The following is a 26,349-nucleotide window of genomic DNA, read 5'->3' on the forward strand; positions in this document are numbered from 1 at the left end:
AACACATTCTGCATTTTTACAGCTTCATATAATGAAAGAACATCATTAAACAGCCTATTTTTATATCCAGAACGAAGGCCTCTCTCAGAGATTTCAAGTTACCCCTGTATTGCGCTGATTCCAAGTGGCACCGGAAAATTGCAGAGTTTCATCACCACTCCTAATTTTCTGCCGTGCTCGACTGCGCTTCGCTTCCCTTGGCCCCAATTCTGTAACTCCAATAGACATCTGGTTATCTGCTCTACGCATTACATGACCTGGCCAGTTCCATTTGCTCCCCGTTTGCTCTATGATCCACATCGCTGTGCTGCGGTCTCTTAACGTCACTCGCAATTAAATTAATGGCATAAAAGTTGTAAAAAGTACCTCTCCCCAGCGTTAATTTCGGAGGCAGTCAGAATCCCCTAACCTTCCCCCTGGTTACGACCCTGTAATATACAATATTAAAACAAATTCAGAACAGTATTCTGCGCCTGCAGCTGGATCCTTTGCACTGCTACGTTACGCCCAAACATGCGAGGCAAACTAGCACAAATACTACGTCGGCTAGCTGAGTGGAGGACTTGCTATTTAAGCGGGTCATGCAAAACAAGCATGAATGCAGGTTAATAGATCTCTGGCTTTGATCGAAATCGTGAAACTGGGGCCCTACTATATGCCACAGCTGCCTGGGAGAAGCACCGCGATGTACATGTTGTGCCTGAACGTACCTTGAGGTCAGACTGAACTGCTTGCACTGCTCGGATTGAGGAAAACGTGGGCTGCAACATCCGGTGCAACGGTTGTTGCTGAGAGGCCGTCACGCTTGTGCATGCCTTTCAGGAGCATGCCAGCGCATATGCATCGTCGCTATAGCGCGTGTGATTGTTCTCTTCGCGTTTTCATCTCTGGCACTGCTGAGAATTGTTCAGTGCACAATTTTCTGCAATGGAACTTTGGCATCCGCGTCACAGTAGAACAAACAAACAAACAAACAAACAAACAAACAAACAAACAAACAAGCGGACGGACGGACGGACGGACGGACGGGCGGACACATACGGGTTTCTTTTGTAAATTCCTGTTACTCTCAGGTGGTTGAAAGTTTAACTTTCTTGTTCATGAAACAGTCTCCATCGAACAAATTTAAATGTAATTCGCTTGACTATAGTTACACCCTGTTGCAAAAGAGTTCGATACAGACGCTTGTTGTGTAAACAGCGTTACTAACTTATACGCTCAACAATATGTGTGCTGGAGGAAGGCTAAAAAACAACAGCAACGCTTCGTTTTAATCTTTTTCCGCTGTAAGACTGCACTCGTATAATAGTGAGATGCTTCGTCCTTCGATCAGTGAATGACCCTATCAGAACATGTACTGCAAGAAGCGCCTGAGTCGAAGCTCCTTCGTGAATAAAAACGAAACTCTTGTCGTGAGACCAGTTAAACGTGGTGGCCCTTGAACTGCCTCTGTAAAGAATCAACAGACTAAAAAAAATGGCGAGGCCTCCTTTTCCTTTTTCTTTTTTGCTCGACAACGTTTTTGCTCAAACGTTCCCTCGGTAGTTTCGCCGGGGAACAGCACTTCGAGTTTCAAAACACGGTAAATTCAGCTGCTTCAGCCACGCCAGCCAGAGCACCGTTACGAGACGTATCTCACAGAACGTAATGACTGCTCAGAGAAAGAAAAACCTGCGCGACAAACATGTTGATACAAACGTCAGGCATTGCGGGTCCAGCTCTGTAGAGACCCCTCGTGAGTTCAAAAGTCCGAAGCGGTAAGATTAATTAATTAATTTCGAGACATCGGGACAAGGTAATACTAGCAGATGAAATGGACAACTGTCGAATTTATTTAGGGATTTCTTGCCTAGATTCTTTAAATGACGAATATCTAAGCGAACTATCTAGTTTTTTTCACATTTCAGCACTTTATAGAAAAAAAAGAGTACTTGAAACACCTGATGTACAACATAAGTGGGGCAACGTTCAGTGGCTGAGTTGGACTATTTGTGCGCTCCCATACACGCATTAACTTCGTTAATGCGTGTATGATGGAGGACGTATGAACAACCTCGTGCAGCATGACAAATTATTCTGATGAGCGCCTCAGAGCTAGAGACTGTATAGGGATGGATGATGACCGTGCAATGACAGGGAAAAGTGGCGATCATATATAGGTTGAAGATAAATCTGGGTGCTTGCTTCTAGACGGGCTGGAGTTGTTTTACACAACAGTAGAAAAAACCTATTCCAATGTCAACCTGCTGCTGTTATATCATTTTGTTGTCAGTCGTACACTCAATGCTCATGTTTCCGAGGCCCAATCCAAGCTTCGTCCTTGAAATCGCTTTGATGAATTGATCGTATATGTTTTCGCGCTTTAATATACACTTTCACAAACGTCGTTTGCTGATGCGAACGCTCTTTCCAACTCTGTGCCGGAAAACAGCAAGTCGAATAACTTTATAATTTCTTTTGCGATAACATTTCTGCGCTCTTTCGTAACGTCTGCTGTTTCAGTTAAGGAAACGGAGAGACGGCGTGGGCATAGCATCACAGGTATGACGAGACAAAAGAAGACACTAGGTGATGGTATCCGGCTATAGTATAGGAATGAAACAGCCAACTACAAGATTGAATTTGAAACGCGACGCTGCAAGGTGTTATCTTCAGTGAAGAGGTAGTGCAAGAGGTAGTGCAGAGGAAAATTGCTAGCTAGTACATAATGCGCTCCTGTCGACTTGTATTGGTTAAGTGTGGTGCTAACTGTCTCCCTAGTCATTGCGTGGAGCTTTCCGGTAAGATGATTACGCAGATATTGTGGGTTCGCTGCATTCGCGATGGCGGGTGTACTCTCACCCATGGACGATCCATACCGGCCGCAAGAGATGCAAGGGTAATCATACGCATAAAGTAGACGCAGGGACTCCGGTAATACTTTCGAGATGTTCTAGTGTGCGTGTGTGCGTATAGAATAAACGAAATGGGAAAAAGGAATGGGGGCAATTGAAAAACAATATGCACAAGCCTCCTCTTCAGCTCGACGCCGAAGAGGAGGCGTGTAGCAGAAACATGGTATATATACGTATAGGCTTTCTTGCCTTTGGGTTTGTTAATTTTCGGAATTCGGGGGGTGAAAATCGGGTTTTATTATTAAAGAGGAAATACGTGGTGAAATCTGGGGTTTTGTTTTCTGGCGTGGAAAACCGGGAATAAATCGGTGATATTGTGGAGCAATTGGCCGAAGTTAAAAAATTACGTTTTTTTTTTACGTGCGAAAACCGCGATCTGATCATGAGGCGCGCCTTATAGTAGAGGACGCCGGAATAATTTGGACCACCTGAGGTTCTTTAACGGGCACCTAAATGTATGTACACGGATGTTTTCGCATTTCGTCTGCATCAAAATGCGGCCTCCGCGGCTGGAATTCGATCCCACGACTTCGTGCAAGCTCAACACCATATCCACTAAGCAACCCCGGCGGGTATATATAGGTTCCCGGAAGTTCGAAATTTTCCCGGTAACTTTTACATACGATCAACACAAGAAATAGTATCTCTTTGGACGCTAACATTCCATTTAAACAAGTGGAATCACTCACAGGAACATGTAATGGCAAAGATATAGCTGTCCGCAAATTATGTGACGAACTCAACTCTAGAAATGCTTGTTTTTCAGACGTGAATATTATATTTAATAGAAATGACATTAACAAAAACAACAAACTGAGACAGGTTGGGCGATCCCTTCGTTAATTCCTTCTGTGAATTTTTATAACTCAGGAAGAGTAGAAAAACTCAAAAGCGCACAACGGAATGTTTCGCAGGAGGTGTGATGCTTTTCCTTATCCTACAAGCTATTCTCGACGTACGTTATCATGTGCATTGTTGCTTATTAGGGATGGCCGACTGTTGCTTTAATCGATTAATGATTAATCATTCATCATTTAGCCTATAGTAGATTATTCACTTTGGATGCAGAGATTTTCATCGTATAATTGGTTAATGGAAATTTTTGTCGAGCACTTTAAAAAAGGTTGAAACACAGTTATCTACTTTTGTAGGACTCCATTTTAATGTTTGAGAGGTGGAACTAACTTTGAAACACAATTGTAGAGATGTTTAATAAAGGATAATATGTACCTTGCTAAAGACTAAATGTAGTTGGCACTACTGGCTTATCAAAAGATAAACAATATATGTTATAATATGGCACTTAGTGCAGAATTAAATAAGATACATGCCACAAGTGAATCCCTGTACAGTAATAAGAAGAATGGCAAAGGTGAAAGGTGAATTGAGAAGAAAAACAAAAGCGCGAAAGAATCAGGGACGCGACGAGTGCACAGGACAAGCGCCAGTCCTGCGTACTCGTTCTCGTCCTTGTTCCTCTCGCGCTTCTCTTTTTGTTCTCCATTATGAACCAAGTCGCCCAAGAAAATGTTCCGTAAGGTCAAGTGAAAGTGAAATACGGAAGGAATTGCAATATGCGCAGGGGATAAGAATATATATATATATATATATATATATATATATATATATATATATATATATATATATATCGTAATGGAGTGTTTGAACAGTTCAGTTGGTAGCGTCTGTTCGTAATCGAGAAGGAAGGTCACGCAGAGCAGGAACAGCTGGTTGACCGAACGGCTCACGCTCGTGCTAAGCACTGGCGATCCGGCTGGCCTTGTCCTTGTGCTCTTCTTCTTCATTACAATATATATATATATATATATATATATATATATATATATATATATATACACACACACATAAGCATGCAAGGATTTATATCTCGCGCGCCAGTACAAAGTGTTAGCTCGCCTCTCCTGCCGCACTTCGTCACTCCAGCGTTCTCGTAGCGAGTGCCCGAGCGAGGATCATGTTTGCCTGTGCACCCGTGACAACACAATTGTTAATCTAGTTAGTAAGCGAATGTTTATAGCAATTTATACGGTCGATAAAACTACTAAGCTTACTTCGTATAGCTGTGTAATGATATGCTGATACAATCAATGGTTCGCTTCGCAGGTGAAACTGCGACACCTTTTTTTTCTCCATTGTTATTTTTTCTTCAATATTCATTATGCCTGAGTGGTGAATTTGGTATTTCGGGACAGCCAGCCTGCAAAGAAGCCTAACATACCATTTTTTTTACATAACCAAGAAAAAAGAAAGAAGAGTGTGCCAGTGTTGCGGTGAGCTGGGAGCCGCATCTCGCCGTGGCGATCGAAGAAGTAACTGTGCTGCTACTCACGAGTCCGATGAAAATGAATGAAAGCTGGACTACGTCGGTATAGGCGACCGAATAGACGCCCCCAGTGACAGTGTACAGCACGGCCACGGCCGCCGACACGCCTATGGACACACGGCCGTCCAGCCCGGTCACCACGCTCAGGGTGCTGCCTGCGAAACACGGCCGCAAGAGCGAGAGGCTGTAACGCCAAGCTGCGCGCTTGCTGGTGCAGAACGTGCTTCAATGCAGTACAACACCATCGTTTTAGTCCGAATTTCTCATTTCGAAATCAGGTTTACTCTGCACCTTACGAGGTTGCTAACGATGTTGTAAATGCTTATGGCGTAATTCACTTATAAGGCCCACCTCGCCGTCCTCGCGTCAGAATTATGGATGTGAAGCCACGCAGGATGACGGTTTTCCGAGCCAACCTGGGAAGTGGCAAGGAGTCACACATTCCTGTAGTTCCTGGAGTAATATATATATATATATATACTTTGCTGCGCACAGAGGAGTATGGTTTCGTGATAACCATTGAATGTGTTTTTTAACGTGTTCAAGGTCGCGGCCAGACGCTGTCTTCTTTGGACGCTACACAGTACACAGGCAGATGGGAAGTCATGCTGGTCAATTTAAGTAAACATTACGTTTTACATTCTTAGGGAAAAAAAGCACGTAAAATAACCCATTCACTGCTTCAGTTGCTCATTTATTTGTGCCCGAGAACCAACTGTTTACGAGTAGCAAGAAATGTCCAAAGCTGGCATGAATCTGAAGTTGGTAGAGATGATATACCAAACTTGACCACTGGTCTCTTGTGCCTTGTGGTGACAACGTTAACGCATTATTCTTGTGGACTGCTTCTTCTTGCGTTGTGCCTTTCTCCCCATACATAACCGCATACATAATGGCCTTTAGCAAATATATAGTCCATAGTTTTATGGGACTGCGCAAAACACCCAGGAGCTCACAGATTTCATAGCTGACGTAGAAATCACGACTATAAATGTCGACGCCAAAGTTCTCTGTGACCTTCTGCACAGTAATCGACATGTGCGCTCAGCTGCACGCATGCTTTGGCGCCTTGGCGGCGTTTGTCGCATGCTCCGTTTCATGCAGCGATTTCGCATGAACTTTTCTAGCGGTATAAAACGACGATGAACGTCACTGCAACCACTGTTAATTGAATGAAGAGTGCAGAACAGTATTAGTGATTACAACGCAAGAGAAATAGTATAAGGTGCACTGGTTACTAAAGATAACGTTGGCGTAATTGTTCTGCGGAAACCCGCCATATGTAGAGAAGTAATTATTAAAGGGAAAACAGACATCCACCCGTTCGTAGCAATTGCTACAAAGGAAACCCATACGGTTTCCTCGTAAGAAAAGCCTCGCAGTTGAAGAAAAATTCGTCCTGGTCCGGGACTCGAACCCGTATGGGTTTCCTTTGTAGCAATTGCTACGAACGGGTGGATGACTGAGTTTCCCTTTATTAAAAGATAACGTTCCATTATTCCATCTGTGCGCATCTTTACGCGAAAATGAATCGTCCTTTCTTATTCAGGAACGCATATTCCATATTTCGCTGTTTTGTGTGTCAGCAAGTGGATTTATGCGCGTTGCTTTCACAAATGAAAATCAGTTGATAGTATCGTTGTGTTTCGTCTCTTTTGCTGTCGCTCGCGCCTTAATAGCGAAAAAAAAATCGTCCAAAAGTCCGCCCTGTTGATGCTCCCGCACAGCATAGTAACACGCTTACTTGTTTATCTTTATCGGGTGACCGCGTCTCACCGTGTAACAAATGTTATCGCTCAGCGCAGGACGCGCTTGCATGTATCGGAAGTTTATCGAATGTTATCGATGGTTCTATCCACTGTCTGCTGTCACCGAACATCGTGTAATTTGATTGCCTGTATGCGCGACGCGAATTGTGTAGTACTTTCTGGAAGGCACGTGGGCACCAGCGATTACTCTGGAACCTTCGATGACTCACATATAAAAGCCGACACGATTGCCGCGCGACTGGCCGCTCGAGGCACTGTATACGTGTATGCGCGGGCTCCTTTCACGCTCGCAAAAAACTTTTATGTAGCACGTATTGAGCAACAGCAAACTGTACGGGAGTTCTTCACGTTGCTCTACAATTTTCGCATGGACAGTTTTAATCTAACTATAATATTTGAGAACTTGAATAATTAATTAGGACTAATTATGCTGATGCTGTAGCAGTGCAGTGCTAGCCAATGCTGCTGCAGCTAGCCGCCGTCGCCGCCACCAGCATGCAGCAGCAGTAGCGGCGGCGGCGGCGGCAGGTGTAATAGCAGAAGGAAAAGGCAATGAAAGTTCGCACATCCGAGCGCAATGCGCGTCTCACGCACCGAGTGCGTTGAAGATGGACCCGCACCAGCAGACCTCTCCCACGAGCGCGGGCAGGAACAGCAGGCTGGCCATGGTGTCACCGTATGTCTCCTGCAGTGGGTCCATCATGGTCACATATCCCGCACGCCACATGGGGCCCGCGATGAACAGGCCACCTGCACCGACAGGACATGCGCTTACGGCAGCCAGATGCTGCTCCAGCGTGTTGCATTTGTATAGAGCAGCTCTTGCTGGCACACGCGCGATATGTGCTTTGAAATATATGTTTGTCTAAAGGCGCGCAGTCGATATATTGCACGACGCATGGGACGGGGACGCCGCTGTAGGGAAATGGTCATTTGATCGATTGGTATACGGCATATGGGTGCTCCTCGCATTTTTTGGATGAGCAGTGAGCACTGATTAAAGAACAGGTTCAACTAATTAATTTAAAGCCAGGTTGCCTACTGCGGCACTTGATTTGCCAGGTGTATATGGGAGCGTGATCTCAGTGTGTAAAATACGACGCAAGTCGTGCTGCGGCAGTGCACTCATGGATTTCCTCATCCTCACAGTGTATACATACGTTCCGCAGTTAATGAGGTCATCGTCATCGTCATTGCATGGCGGAACATCCTCGTATCTTAGGAGCGCCATCCGAAGTGCGGACTGTAAGCCCACTCGTGCCGAATCATATAGCTGAACTTTCGGACCAACCGGAGCATGGGTTAAGCGCATTGAAATTATAGAGTGGTACTAATATGATGGCTAGAGGAGATGTTTACCGACCGACTCGTCTTGAGTATAGTTCACTATTTCTCCGCATCATCACGCAGAAATGGCGCTGTGGTTAGTAGAACAGTTCTGTGCTGCGCGTGTCGTCTGGTACTTGTGGTATACGGCGCCCAACAAATAAAGCATACAGATTGAAAAACTCTCCAGTGTAGTCACTGGTTTGTGCACCAGGCATGTAGAGGGGGGGGGGAGGCTCCCGAAACTAAGCGGCATACTGCCCCCCCACCCCCTACTCGCACCACCACTCCTCACTCACATTCCTAAAGCGCCGCCGAATTAATCTTGAGACTTGACAGCTATTTGGCAGTCAACATTTTGCGGCCTTTTTCACTCCTTTTGGATGGCGGTAGTTGTCGGCATCTTCTGGGGTGTGAATGCCAGTTTTCTCATCGATTCGGTGGCCGCGCGCATCGAGATGCGTTCAGTTGTCACCATCTATTGCAACGATCACGCGCATAACTGTTGGTTAGTTAGATCAACCTTCTTTGTTTAGACTGATCCAGGAACCAGGAAAGGGATTCAGTTCGTAGTCAGCTGGTCTGTATAATCGTGGAACGAGTTGCGGCCTGAGACAATGCCAGATGCGTTTAACTTTTCCTTTTGCTTCATTACTTCCTCGAGCGACGGCTGGCCGCGATGCTGGCATATCCTCGGAACCATATACCTGTCATACAGGTTAGATAAGGTTGAAAATAAAATCATGCCAAACAGTGTCCAGAATCAAACCCTGCAATAAGCGTTAAGCCCATAAGGAATATGAATGTCACCCGTTATCTCGCCTGGTTTTCCCCTAATTTTACAGCATTTTTCATGCAAAATTGGCAACTGGAAACAAGAGTTGCAAGGAGTTGAGAAATTAAGCGATTTACTAAGGGAGAGAGCCGAGGTAACTGCCAAACAGGAAGGAAAAACGAAAATTAATAAATTTAACCATTCCTTGTGAAACTATTCACGGATCAACATCTTTTTCTTTATAAAGGAAGTAGAGAAAACGCCGCCAGAAGTGGAGAAGGATTCCGTGTTTTTTGAATGACGCTTCTACCGTTATCAGTCTAACCGCCTGACGTAGCCACTTCTATGCTGTGCTTATGTGGGTGTTTTTCTAACCTTCCGCGGTGGGCTCAGTACATCAAGGACCGCAGCGTCCTGCGCTCTACGCAGTTGTACGGTACTTGCAGCCACGCATCATTACGCAACTTCCCAAATAACGATACGAGAGTTGGTTTTGGCTTTAACTCAGAAGAGCAGCAAATGAGGGATCCAAAAGAACTGGGATTGTTCCGCCAATATATATATTTCTATGTATTTCTTCCAGAGCTAATTAAAAACAACGCTACTAGAAATCTTTAGTTTACACTTTGGCTTGTTTACTTGTTCTTGACAGTGTTCTTCTTGCGCATCTTTCCTGCGAGAGTCTATCTGATGTGGTTCCTTGTTTGTCAAGTAAAGGAGAGTTCTATCTCACAGGCGTATACCTGCGAGATGCATATCTATACCGATGGATCGACTACGTCATCCAGTTCTGGTGCTGCGGTGGTTATACCAACGCGAGGAATAACACTGCCGTTCAAGACATCGCATGTCACAGCCTCAACGGCGGCAGAACTAACGGCTCTGCTTCGTGCACTGGAATTCATTGATTCTGAAAGACCTAGAATATGGGCTGTGTTCTCTGACTCAAAACCGTCATTATAGCGCACGCAGTCAGTTCTCGGACGTGGATGCCATGAACAGCTGACATACGAAATCGTGAAACTTCACCATCACGTACAACAAAAAGGTCACGTGGTTGTCTTTCAATGGGTGCCTGGCCATTGTTGAATCAGTGGCAATGATTCCGCCGATAGCGCTGCTCGCACATCCCATCAAGAAGAGCACAGCGTTCCAATTCCGCTTTCGAGGAGAGACGCAGCAAGGCAGCTTCGACACCTGGCACGCAGCCTCTCACTGGCGGAGTGGAACTAGGCAAACTTAAGACTTACACGACTGCATCGATTAAACCCGTCACTGAAAATTCGGACTTCCTCGACGTGAAGCTACGCTTCTCTGTCGCCTTTGGTTAGGAATTGCCTTCACAAAGGCATACTCTACATTAATTGGAGTGACAGACAGTGCAGCGCGCGAGGTCTGCGGCACCGAAGAAAATATCCACCACCTGTTGTACCACTGTCCACGATATGCCCCAGAAAGGCAACAGCTTGCTAACGCTCTCCAAAAACTAGACAATCGGTCGCTTTCCCTGCAGGTGCTGCTGGACTACCGCCCCCATCGCTCGTCGGTCCATAAAGTGGTGAAGGTACTTTTGTACTCCTTGAGGACGACGGGCTTGTGTGAACGTCTGTGACTATTAGTTTAGTTACTATTAGACCACACGCGTCATTGAACTCACGGCTAATTTCCTTCTTTCCTTCCCTCCTCTCTCTCCCTGTCATCTTTGTTTGCCCCCGTTCCCATCCTCCCGGTGTAGGGTAGCCAACCGGACGTTATTGCGGTTAACCTCCCTGCCTTCTGCTTTTCTTTTTCCTTCCTTCCTGTGAGATACACCTTATTTCATTTCTCTTTTGCGGGTTTACGCATTTTTATGGCGAACGGTTGGCATTATTCCCATTTGCGCTAGTAAAGGTAACCCCCCCCCCCACCCCCCGAAATAAAGATCTTGGGTACGTGCCTGGGCTGCACCATAATAACTCTGCAGGAAAGGTAAGTTTTTTGTTGCTGAAATATACAAAATGTTGCCTACGGCGTCAAATGCACTAAAGATTTTTCATGAACATTTACAATGGCTTTACAAGGCAGCAAAGCATAGCACACTAGAGAAACTCACTGGAGATTAGTTCAGACCTTACCAGCGAAGAACGAGCGCACTGGCATTTCATCGCGATTGTCTCACGCTTGGATCTCGAGTGATTATACCAAGCTCAACAGTCTCGCATGCTGACACTGCTACATGCTAGTCACCAAGGCATGGCGCGTATGAAGAAGTGCGCAAGAAGCTACGTATGGTGGCCCGGAATTCACAAGGTAATCGAAGAAACTGTGCGACCAGTCAACGCAGAAGAGATCCATCGAAAGTTTCTGTTCCCAAGTGAGAACGTCCCTAGACACCGTGGTACACAGTGCATGCTGACTTCGCGAGGGCGCTATACGGAGGCACCTACCTAATCGTCGTTGACGAGTACACAAAGTGGGTGGAAGTCTGTCATGTGACACTAGCGCAACAAGCGCAGCTGACATCGATGTACTCCGAAGCTTCTTCGTTACGTTTGGCATACCCCAAAAAGTCGTCTCCGACAACGGAAAAGCCTTTATTTCTGACTATATAAGTTCTTTGCGTCAAATGGCATACAGGCTCTAATGTCACCAGTGTACCAACCTGTAACAAACGGCCAGGCGGAATGCTATGTGGCACAACTCAAGAGATCATTCCTAACGGATACCACTTGAACCAAACAGTGCGGACTTGCGAAATTTCTTTATCGGCAACACACCACGGTTTACTCAGCTACAGGAATGGCACGTACCTGGGAGGGTGATTTTTGGACGAGAACTTTTGTTCTCAAGCCAGAGATGGAAATACAAGTCAAGGAATGCCATGAGGCACTACTGCCATCATGCCGCTTCTCAGTAGAGGAGCGAGCGATTATCCTGCAGTTTTTGACAAAGACTGAATTGAAGAAGAAATACTGCGCCACATCGGACCATGACCCTGGCGTGTCAAATATGCACACGGAAATGTTCAGCGTCACCTGAGCCACAGTATGAAAACAAGCCAGACCACGCAAGCAGCACAACTGCCGACAAATTGGGGCACAGCAGACGATTTCTCTGACACAAAGTCACAAGACACGTCGTGTTCTGCTGTACCTTTGATTACAGACTCGCGCGATATGCAAAGCGCAAGCTTCTCTTAATCATCGACCTTGACGTCACAAGCAGCAGCCACTCGGCAACTGCGACTGCCAGAGGCCAGGCGGTGGCCATACCGCTATGGAGACACATCGTCTAAAGTTGGAAAAATTGGTGTGTCGTCTCAGAAGACGACAACGATGAAGTGCATAGGCTAGTTGCACATACTCTTGGGAACGAATGCGCCTCACGCGGCGAATGCTAGTCGCTAGCCAGTGTTTTTTCCAACGACTGAGCTACTGTCTGCTGATGTGTTTCGTATTTATTATGTTTAATAAATCGTTGGCAGCCACCAGCGGCTCTGCGACGCACCATAATGCAAGTGAAATTAGGAATGACGTTAAGTGACACAAGGCTATAGTTTCACGGAGAGTGCCACAAGGAAGCGTCCTGTACCCATTACTGTTCAATGATGCCGTGGCTGGCCTGCCTGAGGCGCTGAAGACAGCGTACAAATCTGTACGCGTGTCCCTATACGCCGATGAGATTTTTATTTAGTTCAGTGGTTAACAGCACAATAGCCTGGCTATAATAGCCCAGAAGACAGTCCTGGCCACGCAGGTTTACCGCGACAGTCTTATTGGAAATATCAATGGAAAAATCAGCCTTTGTTTTCTTCCCTTGAATACGCAGAAGGGTAGCGACCTTGCGAATCAGCATCGGAAACTTACTAATAATGTAGACAAGGCAAGTGCGTTTTCTTGGTGTAACGCCTGACTACATGATGCAATGATATCGAGACGTGGATACACTGTTTCATCACTTGTCCCGCGTCTCAACTTGATTCGAAGAATTGCTGGTGCACATGGGGAAGCCATTAGACGTCAGTAATGGCGCATAGCACTGGTCGTCAACCGAGTGCTTTATCAGCTACATTTTACCTCGCCGTCAGAAGCGCAGTACAACATCTTGGAATCGCTACACAGAAAGGCCGCAAAATTACCTTTGGGCTATGAGACGCAATCCCAAATCAAAAGGTCCGTCATGAGCGCCGATCGCTCCCTCTGCGTTTGCTCGCTTCTCAAAGACTGCTGATGCAGATTTGTCACTTGAGGGAGTGCGAAAATGGAAGAGCTCTACTCCAGCACTTCCAAAGAAGAGCGTAATCCCGTGCTTTTGTTGCTTTCAGTACTGTCAGAGCCCTTGGTATTAATTTGTCAAGAAGAAGAGAGCGAACAGAGCCGTCATGTTCATTTCAGTCTGTAGAATGCCATCTAAAGATTCCTGGTACGTATTACCACCAAGCACACTACATCTGCTGCCCAAGTCTTTAGTTCTCGAGAAGTTAGATAATACGTATAGACAGCACCTACAAGTATTCACAGAGGGCTCTGTTGACATGGAACGAGAGGCCGGTGCTTGAGCGTTCATGATACCGTCCCTGGGAGCCTCGTGGGCTGCCCGACTTATGCGGTTTGTTTCTACGACGGACATCGAAAGTATAGCAATTTAAGCTGCCTTGCCCATACAACCAGAAGTAATAGCATCGGTACTCCATCGAGTATTTCCGGAGATTTGCCTACAGTGGCTTCTGAGCAACACCAAGAGTATAAGGAGTTTAGGATTCAACTGGACTTTCAGAGGCTTCCATCGCACTCAGCGTGTCCGGAAATGAAGTTGCAGATGGTCTTGCGTACCAACCACTAGCGTACAGATTAACGGTGTTCTACAAAATGCCCAGACTATCAAAAGACGGCTATTGTGAGTCACTTTCACTGCTTGGAGTCTTCACATATCAGTCCTGCGGGACCAAACGACTTAACCGATCGGAAGCGTCTTTACTACGCCACGTTCGCACCCGGTAAGCGAGAATGCCGGCGTGGCGACATAAGACAGGACAGTAGCCCTCACCAACGTGTTCGTTCTTCACATCCATGGTGACATAGAACATTAATGTCTGCACCGGCCGCAATGCAACTGACAATTCCAGGAATCAGAAAGAAAGCTGGAGCGCCATTTCAAGCTTTGAAACAAGCAACTTTGGAGCACATTCACAACGTGCACAGATTCCGGCAACATGTATACACAGATGGTTCAGTAAAACTCAACAGCTCTGCTGCTGCAGTCATCATCCCGGCACAATCTGAGGAAATCAAATTAAGAACTTCATGTGTGATTACATCGACGGGTGCAGAACTCGCGGCGCTCCGTGCTGCACTTGATTTCATTAAGCAGAAGCCACCGCAACAATGGACAGTCTTTAGTGACTCCAAGGCAGCCCTTCAGTGCATACGAAGCCCAATGTGCCACGGACCCAATGAACAACTGGCCTCAGAAATTCGGCACATATATAATTAAAGCCATGACAAGGGACACAACATAATTTTTCAGTGGCTTCCAGGACATTGTAACATCAGCGGGAATGATCCCGCCGACGAAGCCGCCCGATCTGCACATGAAAGTGGTCAACGAGTCTTCATTCCTCTTTCGCGAACAGACGTTGCGGCTGAGCTGCGATTGATGTCCCGTGAATGTACTTTGCCCCTGTGGGACTCAAATGTTTTCACCATGTGTCGGTTGCGTTCGTTGTCTCCGGACATACGGATGCACCTCCCGCCTGGATTACCACGACGTGAACAGACATGCTCTACCATCTGTGGCTAGGCGTTGCCTTTACAAACTCATATGCTTTCCTCATAGGAATGGCCAACAGCCCCACGTGCGACACATGTAACATCGACGAGACGCTCGCACACATTATCTGTGTCTGCCCGCGATACAGTGCTCAGAAACAAGTGATGTGCAGAGTACTGGACCAGTTGGACAATCGTCCACTTTCAGAACTAAAAGCTTTAGGCCAATGCTCCGAAAGAACATCCGCGTTGAAGGCTTTACTCGCGCTATTAAGGTTCTTGCGGTCTACGGGGCTCCACTACAGACTCTGAGAATGCCGCCCCCTACCGCTCTGTAGTGTACGCGCCTTCTGCGTGCTTGTCTCCCTTTCTTTCTATCTCCCCCTTCCACTCTGTTTCTCTTTTTATCCCCCTTAACCGGAACTACCTCTGGTTAACCTCCCTGCCTTTCTCTGCATTATTTTTTCTCTCTCTCTTGCTAGAATGCCCAGAATTTGTGGAAGAGCGCAGGGGCCCTATAATGTAAAACTATTCCAATATGTTTCTATTCCAATTTCCTGACGTCAAATTTGCGTAACCGCCGACGCAAGCATCAGGCGGTCACCCGCAGGGTTGTGTGAACAGACCATGATTACAATGAAGGCGTCAATTAAAACAACGGACGAAGGAAGGCGACACGGCACAATGACGTAGGCGCACTAACAACTGAGCGTTTTATTTCTTGACACAGGAATAAATAGCTGCTGCCAAGACGACAGCAGCTATTTATTCCTGTGTCAAGAAATGGCAGCAGCTATTTATTCCTGTGTGAAGAAATAAAACGCTCAGTTGTTAGTGCGCCTACGTGATTGTCCTGTGTCGCCTTCCTTCGTCCGTTGTTTTATTTGGCGCCTTCGTTGTAATCATGTATAACCAACTCGCCCACCAGCACGTGCTGAGTGAATAGACCAATCAAACGCTCTCTTCGTTCATAGGAGATCAGTTTTGTTTGCTTGAAAACCGAATAACATTGCCTATGCTGAGGGGCTTGTCTTATACAATTGGCTGACAGGAGGCGAGGAGCACGCTCAAGTGGAGAGGGATTCGACAGGGTCGAGCCGCTGCACTGAAAATCGATAACCGGATGAAGAGGGTGGTGCCGGCGTCTGCGATTGGTCCGCTTTCACTTACTTAGCTTGCGGTGGTTGGTCGAAAATCGCGGCGACATGCAACGGACGCTTAAGAATGACGCTAAAACGGATCCTCAGCAAAGAAGAGTTGGCAGAACGAGGTCGTAAACGTGCTGAAAGTGCTCGAAAATGTTGCGTGGCCACGCAAAATGTTATATTAAACGCAAATAAATCCATGTTCTCCGGCAGGTGCGAGTAGCCAGTGCCTGAGCGATCAGCGGCAGCCATTTTTTATTCCTTTCGGAATGAAGCAGCCTGCGGCTATTCAGAAGAAAATTCAGTTTTGTTCGGCATAATAATGCATCTTTAACGCGTACACGTCCCTTTCACGAGGTGAGTTTTTGCGGTTTTGTGACGTCGCGTGGCAGCAGGTGAAGTGTGTGCAGCCCGAATACTTTTGACCAATAGCCGAGGGCTAATGGCGAAAAGGCGTCGAATCAGAAATAACTATTTTTCTTTTGTTCAGTGAAATCATGCATAATGTACAGGTCATATAACATGGGGAGCTATCCAGGTTTTCGTGACGTCGCGTGACATACAGGTGAAAGGCGGGGGGGGGTCCAAAAAAGCTTTTGACCAATCGCGGAGGGCTCATTGCAGAATTGTAATAGAAAAGTTTGGAATAGCTTTACGTTTTAGCGCCCGAGGGCTCTATTTGACGGACTGAAACAAAGTGCGTCCGTGCGCTACCATCGAGGAATTTATCTTCCCGCAAGGAGACTGGATCTTTAGGAGAGGGCTATTTTGCGTTCTCATGAATTTTCTAAAAGAAACGTACCCATTCGACGAGTGGCGAGTTTTGCCAAGTAATGCTTAATTTTACCAATCGTATAATGTACTTGACCACTCCATTGGATACGGAGTGAACTGTATGCTGCGATGAACTGCTTATTCATACGCATGTTTTTCCTCCCACGGTAAAAGGAGACACTCGGGCGGAGCAATCTTCGGCATGCCTCCGCAAGGCTAGACCCGCTCGTAGTCTTGCATCCTCCTCCTTCATTTCCTCCTCTTCCTGCATGGAAGCGATGACGACGCCGCTCTGCACGTGGAAAAACGAAGCAAATTCTTCCGACTGACCCGCGAGCAGACTGAGGGAGTAGCCGAAAACTGCCTGGCACCACACCAGGCCCCGCGCTGTTATCACCTCCACGGTGCCGTTCAAGAAGCCGCCGTCTACCCAGGTGGCTGCGAACAAGAAGCACGACCAAGTATTCAGGTACGCTCGGCGCAGTTTTAAAAAATTCGTGCAGAAAATCCTCTGGGAGTTGTCAAAGCATGCGTAAGTATTGTGCCACTTGCTCACCTCCACGCAACTCGATGTTATCAGACAGTTTTAGTACTGCGCGATGACGATACGTACGCAGCGCGCAAGCGCTTTGCGGAACGTAGCAGCGCGTTTCACGTCAGGGCTCTAAGTACTGCGATATGCCTACGTACGTAATCAGGCCAGTGTCGTTAGACGCCGGGCGCGTCGTAGCGCGTTGGCCGCGTCTGGCAGTGCGTCGAGCTATAGAAGCTGTTGTTCTCGCCAAGGTGACGTAACGTGTGCGCGCAAACAGGGTACATTGAACACTTTCTCAAAAACAAAGTTCATATTTTTTGCTATGCATTCCAACCGTCGTGCAGGATCCTGGAATGGGTTTTGCGCGTTAACTTCATGCAGCAAAGCCAAATTGTAGGCTTTGGAAAAGTATAGCCTTCCGCTGGCAACCATGTGGTCACCTTTGACGCCGCCATTTTGCGAAGCTCCTTTGTCTCGCGCTCTCCCGAACAAACGAGAACCACGAGAGCAGCAAGCAAGGCTCCCCACGTACGCACGCAAGAATCGGATACGTGCCTATACGGCGGCCGCGTACGCATCACGTACCGTTCGTGTTGCGTTCTGCACATGCGCATTTTGCAGAACGTAGCAATCTTACGTACGCCGTACTAAATCTGTTTATTATCAATGTTATGAAACTTGATCCGACCAGTACAAACAGCAGCGCTGCGGCGACACGAACTGCTGCGGACAGCGACTCAAGGTGACTTGATGACGCAAGCAAACTACTGCAGGTGGCGGCGCCAGATGCGCTGATGACTTTCCGATCATTATAAGCCGTTATCGCTCTTTAGCGGCTTATACATCCGCGTCGAACCATTATACACCGTGATCAACCGTACTCCGGCGGTGGCTGCGTATGGCGCGGCCGCGCGGGTCCTATATCTTGAAAGCGATCTGCGAGGGGGACAGACAGCGCCGAGTGCTGATAGCTAGCGAGCGCTGTGCCATGGCTGTATTCTCGCTGCTTAGTTCGCGTTGAATCGAGAGGCAGCACGAAAGGGAATGCGCTCGCTGCAGCGGGACCTATCTTGAAAGCGGATCGTTTTACGTGACGGACCGACGGAGGGACGGACGGGTTTGCTTGTTGGGTAAGCATAGAAATGCCTTCGCATTTAAATACCACTAATATGAATCGAACTTATTACAAGTGATCAGTATATGCGCTCAGCTGCGGAGGATGCTTCAGTTAACAGTGGCAATAAACGCGTTCGCGAGGACGACGCGTCCCTGCGTTGGCAGCCATTACACTCAGCTCTGGCTGAAAAATTTCTCGTCGTTCCGCTCCGTGTGCGTCATTCGCGGCTGAACTATACACAGCGAGAAAGAAAACGAAAAAAAGAAGAGCGTATAGCAGACTTCTTCGTTGCTGCACCCAGCACAGACGGAAGCGAAGACGCGCGCTGTATGCGGTGTTCAAACCCCACGGCGACACAAAACAAGGACCGGGAGCTTGCGAGCGCGCGTCTGCGCTACAGCATCGCTTAAGGGCTAAATATAGTCCGACGTACCGTGAGCGCGCGCACACGTTGCGTCACGTTGGCGAGAGAAAGAGCGTGTATAGTTCTACCGATTGTTCGACTCACTCGCGCAGCCAACGTAACCGGACGCGGCCAACGCGCTCCGACGCGCCCGACATCGAGTGACGCTCGCCCGCGCGTCAATTACATCGGAACATAAACGTGCCTTTACACCGTACACCGTTACGAACTTACGCCATCACGCGGGAGCACATATAGTACCTCGTTATTTCTGCTATATACAAACGACGCAACCTCAATTTGAACAGCGGAGCGTGGTCCTTCCGCAAATAGCAACTATATATAGCAACTATATAGCAACGTGCACCCTGTAAGGCGACTAAAATATTATGTGGCGATTTAGCAGTAAATGCGAGAAAAATGCATGACGCATTACGTCGTAGCTCTTTTAAACTTAGGATCCATGATCTAAACCGCGTTCACCACATTACAAAGTATTATCCAGGAGGTCACTGGACACACGTCCTGCCTCTTCGAGGAGCGAAGTGCAAGTGACGGTGGTCCGGGGCAGACTACCGCCCGTTGTACTATATACAGGGTGTCCCAACTATCATGCGCCAAGATTTAAATATATGAAAATGCCACCATATGTGAAAATGAGCAGAACCAAGGTAATGTTGTTTGCCGTCACTTGGAAGTACTCAGATAATTTTTTGCATTCAGCCTAATTGCCTAACTTTTCTTAATTAATCAACTTCTCAAATATTATAGTTAGATGAAATGTGTCAATGGAAAAATTGTAGAGCAACATGAAAAACTCCCGATACAGCTTTTTTTTTTTTGCTCAATGCAGGCTACATAAAAGTGTTTTTCCGAGTGCGAAAGAAGCCTGCGAATACACGCAAAATTGCCGCGCGACTGCCCGCTCGAGGCACTTTGGGAAGTTGAGAAGTTTGGTATTTGAGAAGTTCATTAATTAATTAAGACTGATTATCTTATTAGACGGAATGCAAAAAAAAATTATCCGAGTTTCTCCAAGCGATGCCAAACGCCATACCTTGCTTCTTGCTTCTGCCCAGCTACGTGGCACTTGCATATATTTAAATCTTGGTGCACTACAGTTATATATATATATATATATATATATATATATATATATATATATATATATATATATATATATATATATAACGGAAAGCCGTAGGCACACTCACATCGGGTCGAGCGCAGAGCAACCGAGCTCGCCCAGGCAAACGCAAGTGCGAGCTGCAGCGCCGGTGCGTCCGTCCTCTTCAGCTGTCATTGGGCCAGAGCAATGCTCGAATTCCTCTTCATTACAATGGCTCCGGGAGAGAAAAGGAGCCATCCTGGAGATTAATGGCGAAGGTACGATAATGGGATCGTATAGTAGTGTTTGATACCGTTGTCGTGTACGTTGTCGCGACCGCGACGGCGGTTGTCGTCAGACGGTGTGAGAGGCTCGATCACGTAGTTGACTGGCGACGTACGGTCGACGATTCAGTAGGGCCCACGATATTGAGCCAGCAGATTGGACGAAAGACCCGGAACGCGATGTGGAATCCACAGCCAAACAAGGGAGTCGGTACGCAATGTTATAGTGGTTAAGCGATTGTCGTGTTTATTCTGTTGGTGTGCTTAATTTTCCATTGTCAAAATGCTAACAAGTTGCCTGCACTCTTCTGCGTACTTTGCGAGTTCTGAAATGGGCCGGCATTCGGAGCCGTCGGGTTGGTACGGTAGTACAGTGTCCAACGTGCACGGTGGTTCCCGTCCATACAACAGAAAGAATAGCGAGGAGCCAGTGGTCGCTTGCCTTGCGGTACTATAAGCGTACGTCACAAATGGGAGAACCATGTCCCAGTTGTAATGGTGGGACGCGACGTACGTATGAGCATTAGTTAACCCGGTAGTTTGTGGGTGGTATATCGTCGACGTGCGATGAATTACGTGACACTCTCTAAGGAGTGTTTGGACTACATCGAACAGAAACACACGCCTTCTGTCACTGAGAAATTCACGCGGCGCGCCGTGTGGAAGCATGAAATTGAGTAGAACGAAGAAAGCAACCTCACGTGCTGTAGCGGCCCGACAGGAAGGGCTGCTGTCTCAGCACAGCGGGTGAGATGGTCGACGCCAACGATTATACATCTTTAACCAGAGGTGGTGTACGGGAGTGGGCCGTAAAGGTCGGTGTCGACGCGGTCGAAAGGACGCTTTGGGCAAGGTAGAGGTTGGAGTGCGCCGGTCAAACGCTGAGGAGGCGCCTTGCGTCGCTGGCAAGTGGTGCAATCACGAATGTACTTACGCACAAAAGTGTACATTCTGCGCCAGTAAAAGCGATGGCGTAACCACGCATATGTCTTCAATGCGGCGGCATGACCACTCTGTGTCATGCATATAGTTTCAGCGGTAGAGCAGGTTTTCTTGCAGAGAAAAATAAGCGGCTTGACGGCGGAGCGCGCGGGAAGGCGAGGCGGCGATTGGGAGGACAGGATGTTAATGATTATAATAATCCACGAATCCTTGTGCTGCTCCGACGACGGCATAGAACCGAAGTTGAGTGCCGAGATTGACGAAGTATCAAGTGGTAGCGGACGCCAAGAAAGGGCATCCACGTCAGTGTGCATCCGGCCAGATCTGTATACACTTGTATGTCGTACTCTTGCAGCCGAAGTGCAAGCTGCCAAGGCGGCCGGAGGGATGCTTTAGGGACTACAACCAGCACAGAGCGTGATGGTCCGTGAAGACGTAGAAAGAACGGCCATAGTGGTAAAGTCGGAACGTTGTGAGAGCCCACAAGATGGCCAGACGTTCTTTTCAGTGTCAGAATACTTAGTATCGGCCTTTGTGAGTGTGCGACTCGCGTAGGCGACACCTTCCGCATAACCAGGTTTGCGTTGCGCAAGTACCGCACCAAGGCCGACAGCAATGTCATCTGTATATACTTCCGTAGGAGCTTGAGGATCGTAGTGACGGAGTATTGGAGGAGATGTTAACAGCTAGATGGCGGAGAGTCTGGAAGGCGACATCACATTCAGGGGACCAACTGCAGGTGTCGGTGCCAGCGCTTAGAAACATCGTGAAAGGTGCAATTATGGTGGCGAAGGGAGAGAGATAGCAAAGAGAGGAAAGGCCGGGAGGACAAGCAGACGAGCGTCCGGTTTTCTACCCTACACTGGGGGAAGGGAAGGGGGGAACCGAAAGAGGAAAGAGGGATAGAGGGAACACTGTGTGTGCACGCAGAAAAGCGCCTGGAAATCAGTCAAGTCCAAGCTCCGCGGATACGTTAGGCTGTCGTCATTCTGCTGTGTGAAGCTAATCTTGGTGCTTCCCCACAGCTGGTGATGCACGTTGAAGTCACCAGTGAAAACCAAGGAGCCGGTGGGCGTCAGCAGTACGTTGCAACGAGTGGCAGTATATCGTTAAGCTAAACCTCAGCCTTTTTGACTTCAGTACGAATAAAATGATGCGAGTGAGCCATGATGCTTACTGAAGAGCTACAAGTACTGAATTGAAAGCATCCAGCACATGGCATTGCACTTCGCGCTGATGGAGTGTGCAGGTTAGTCAAGAGCATTCGAAAAGTATCAGAGACTGGAGTATCATAAACACTTGCCGATCTACTTCGGGAAATTTGTCAGGAACCCGCGCTGCGCACTCTACAGTTGTGCGCACCTGTATCACTTGACGTGGCTCCGGCTCCGGCTGTGGCATCGACTGCGGCTTCGGTTGTGACTTCCGCTGTTGTTCTGGCTTTGGCTGTTGCTTTAGTAGTGCGGACCAAGTTGAATTTTTCTCCGTCATGACCTTGTCAGATTTAGATTGAATTGCGCCAGGCCAAGGGGGCCGAGGAGGAGGTATTGTCGAATGGGTCGTACTCTTCACAGAGGCATCAGCGTTCTTTGAAGTCCGACGGCGTCGGGAGCATCGCTTTCTAACGGCCGCAACAGCTTCCCGACGAGACGAATGGTCTCTCGCCATCTGCTTCAAGATCATCTTTTCCTTCTTCATTTTGGGGCAGTCCTTCGAAGAAGCATCATGGGACCAAAGTCAATTGGTGCATTTGAGAACCATGGATGCACAAGAGTCTGCAGCGTGGGGCTCGCAGCAGCGTGAGCAAACTGTGGTGTTCTCGCACACGGCGCTCACGTGTCCCAGCCTCATACAAGTGAGGCATTGCAGTGGTCTTGGGATGAATGGTTGCACAGGGTGTCTAAAGTGGCCCATCCTGACGTGCGAAGGGAGAGACTCCCCTTTGAAAATAATTTTCACACAGCGGGATGTGCCGAGACAATATACATGTGTTATAGCGACGCCATCAACTGCAGGCTTCACTAGAATCGGCAAGTCAGCGCTGGAGATGGAGACGTCCACGTCGTAGATGACACCATTAGTGGAACCACTGTTCAGGGGGATGTACGAGCGGAGCTTTACGCCGTCCAGTTCTGTAACTTTAGTGACATTTCTCAGCGCCGTCTCATGTGTGACGTCGATAGCCAATACATTTTTTCGTGTGGTAACTCTAACGTCTGTAACCTGATTTGGCGCCACCGCTTCAAGTCGCACCGATACAGGCTGTCTGTTGAGTCGCCTCAGGTTGTCGGTAGCGAGTTCTGGCACAAATAGAATCGTACTGACTGCGGTATTCTGAGTTGGTCCTACCATTGGCGCGCTCGAAGACATGGATGCCCTGGTGGTGTGTCTTCGTTTCGCCTTGCGGCTCCACACAAGCTCGAAGGCGTCATCGGAGAAGTCCTCACTGCTGAGCGAGTAGACGCTGGTGTCATCATCGTCGGTTTCGCTCTGGAGGGCGGTCCGCTTCCTAGACGCAGCCGCCGCTGAAGTCGCCATTCCCGGCAGAGGCACGGGGAGGTCAACTTGCACGAACCATGCCGTCTCTACAAAGACGTACGCAGAAATAAGGAGAAAACAGGTGAGCAATAGCGTCCTGACACGCAGACACTTGCAGGCGCTTTCAGACACTCGCAGGCACAAAGCGACGCAGGTAGGAACAGAGCCCGAAAAACTCCGAAGGGTCTTCAGTCACGTCGGTTTTCGCACGGAATTTCGTGAGTTTGGGGAAGAAACCATATCCGGATACAGCCTGGCCGAAGATAGTCAGTTTACGGGAGGCAAAGCGACGCTCTTTGATGTTCAGCTGGAGGCCAGCAGACTTGAGGCACGTCAGAACCTGGTGGAGATGGGTGAGATGAGTCGAACAATTCCGAGAAAATACGACGATGTCATCCAGATAGCACAGGCAGACGTTCCACTTTATGCCACAAAGGATACTGTCCATAATGTGCCCAAAAGTTGCAGGCGCGTCGCAGAGACCAAACGGCATGACGGCAAATTCATATAACCCGTCGGGCGTCACGAACATAGTCTTATGGCGATCACATGCGGCCACAGGAACCTGCCAGTAGCGAGAGCGCAGATTTCACTACGAAAAGTATTCAGAACGTTGCAAGTAATCAAGGGCATCGTCAATACGTCGTAAGGGATAGATGTCATTCCGCGTAATTTTGTTGAGACGACGATAATCAACACAGAATCGAATAGAGCCGTCTTTCTTTCGCACAAGCACAACTGGGGACGACCACGGACCATGGGACTGCTGAATGACGCCACATTCAAGCATGTTCTCCACCTGGCCGTTGATAATGCACCATTCTTTCGCTGAAACACGATACGGGCGTCGAGAATGGAAATGGAATCGGCAGAAGTGTGCGCTGAATAAACAATGATGACGGCGTCAACACAACAGGAGCTTCGGGCACAGGCGGACACGACAAAGTGACGAGGGCCGCACTTTCTACAGGTACGTCGGTATCAGCGGCGACAACAATCTTTTGTGGAGCGGCAACAGTATCCGGTACAGTGTTAGAGAGGCAACGTAACGTGACTTCGACACGGGCGCAATCAATGACAGCACTATGACGCAACAGTAAGTTCCACCATAGGATTACATCGTGAGAGCAGGAAGGCCGCACTACAAACTATAGAGAATGTTCTGAATAATAAGTCTGGCAGTGCACGGAGCAGACGGTTGGACGGGCTGAATACTGGCGGTGCGAAGTATAACGCCAGTAAAAGCCGTGGTGACCTTCCCGAGTCGTCGGCAAAGCGTCAGAAACTGCTGCGCTCGTATCAGCTAGCGCCAATGTAGCGACTCCATTGACCTGTACTTCTTTAATGTTTTGCGGTGATAGCGGAGGATATTGAAATTTCGAAAAGCTTGCAGCTCTTGCCTCCGAAACTGTAGCACTATATTTCCCTCGTTTGAAGGAGGGCGACGACGCAACGGCGATATCGAGTGGCCGCCCGGTAATGAAGAAAGACGGGTGCTGAAGTTTTGACGAGCGTTCCAAAAGTTCAGCGGTGGGTTGGGATCGGCATGGCGTCGGGTTGCAGTCACGTGACGTTTAAACGCGGCAGGTGGTGGCGACAAAAGCGTGCCGCATGTCCCGCGAGACCGCAGCTGAAGCATATCGGTCAGTTGCCCCGCGTGCGCCAGGAATTTTGCGGCTGGAAGTACTGAGTGGACATTTGAGGCGCAGTGAGTAGGGCCGGACGCGGTGGCGTCGAATAGGGCAGCTGGGGAACCGAGTAGGGGAGTGTCGTCAGTCTAGGAAACGACGCGACTTCTGCGTGCGTCAGCGGTGCGCTAACCAGAGGTTGCTGGTGGACTGGCGGGAGAACCTCTGCAACCTGCTCGTGGATGGTCTGCTGCTGGACCGAGTACAAAGGCTGACCAGGTTCCTGGATGAGAGGGAGCAGGGAGAGCTGGCGCGCCACTTCTTCACGAATGAAAGCTTTGATGTGGGGCAACAGAGATTCATCATCAGTGTGTCCAGGAGCATCCGCCAAGCTCGAAAGGGATGTCACTTGAGGAACAGCTTGGCGGGCGAGCGCTCGTCGCCCCCGTAATTCGTCAAAGCTTTGGCAGTAGGTGACTGGAGCTGCGACGATGGTAGGATTCTTGGCCAGGAGCATCTGGAAAGCGTCATCTTCAATGCCCTTGATGATCAACTTAATCTTATATTCCTCAGTCATATATAGTTCGGTTTACACGGTTGCAGAGATCGACGACATCCTCAACATAGCTTGTGAAATTCTCGCCTGACTATTGCGCGCGTTGGCGGAGGCGTTGTGCAGCGCGAAGCTTTTTCACGTAGGTCGGACAAATACCTCTACAAAGGCAATAATAAATTCAGCCCATGTCACAAAGGTTGCCTCGTCGTTGCGGAACCACAGATTAGCCACATCTGTTAGGTAAAAAATAACATTGGTGAGTTTGGTCGAAACGTCCCCTTTGTTGTGGTTGCTCACCAGTTCATACGACGAAAGCCAGCCGTCGATGTCAGTGTCGGCAGTGCAACTGAGCACGACTGGGTCATGTTGACGAACGGCACCGCAGGTGACTGGACCAGTTGACGTTGTGGGTCGTTCACTGGAGTGTATGGCATGGTGGTGGCGGCCGCGGCAGGAAGAGTGCG

At 48.2% G+C, this 26,349-nt stretch overlaps 1 protein-coding gene across 1 annotated transcript in view; it reads right to left on the reverse strand.

The window, feature by feature from the left end:
• LOC142579669 (high-affinity choline transporter 1-like) overlaps positions 1 to 26,349 on the reverse strand; it is a 96,206-nt gene that overhangs the window by 43,182 nt on the left and 26,675 nt on the right. Inside the window, exons 3-5 of the mRNA XM_075690104.1 lie at positions 17,105 to 17,212; positions 7,602 to 7,757; positions 5,245 to 5,393 (exon numbers count right to left, since the gene is read on the reverse strand). Coding sequence (XP_075546219.1) covers positions 5,245 to 5,393; positions 7,602 to 7,757; positions 17,105 to 17,212 — 413 coding nt within the window. The remainder of the gene's footprint in view (positions 1 to 5,244; positions 5,394 to 7,601; positions 7,758 to 17,104; positions 17,213 to 26,349) is intronic.

This window comes from Dermacentor variabilis, chromosome 1 (genome assembly GCF_050947875.1).
Source record: "Dermacentor variabilis isolate Ectoservices chromosome 1, ASM5094787v1, whole genome shotgun sequence".
Taxonomy (NCBI): Eukaryota; Metazoa; Arthropoda; class Arachnida; order Ixodida; family Ixodidae; genus Dermacentor; species Dermacentor variabilis.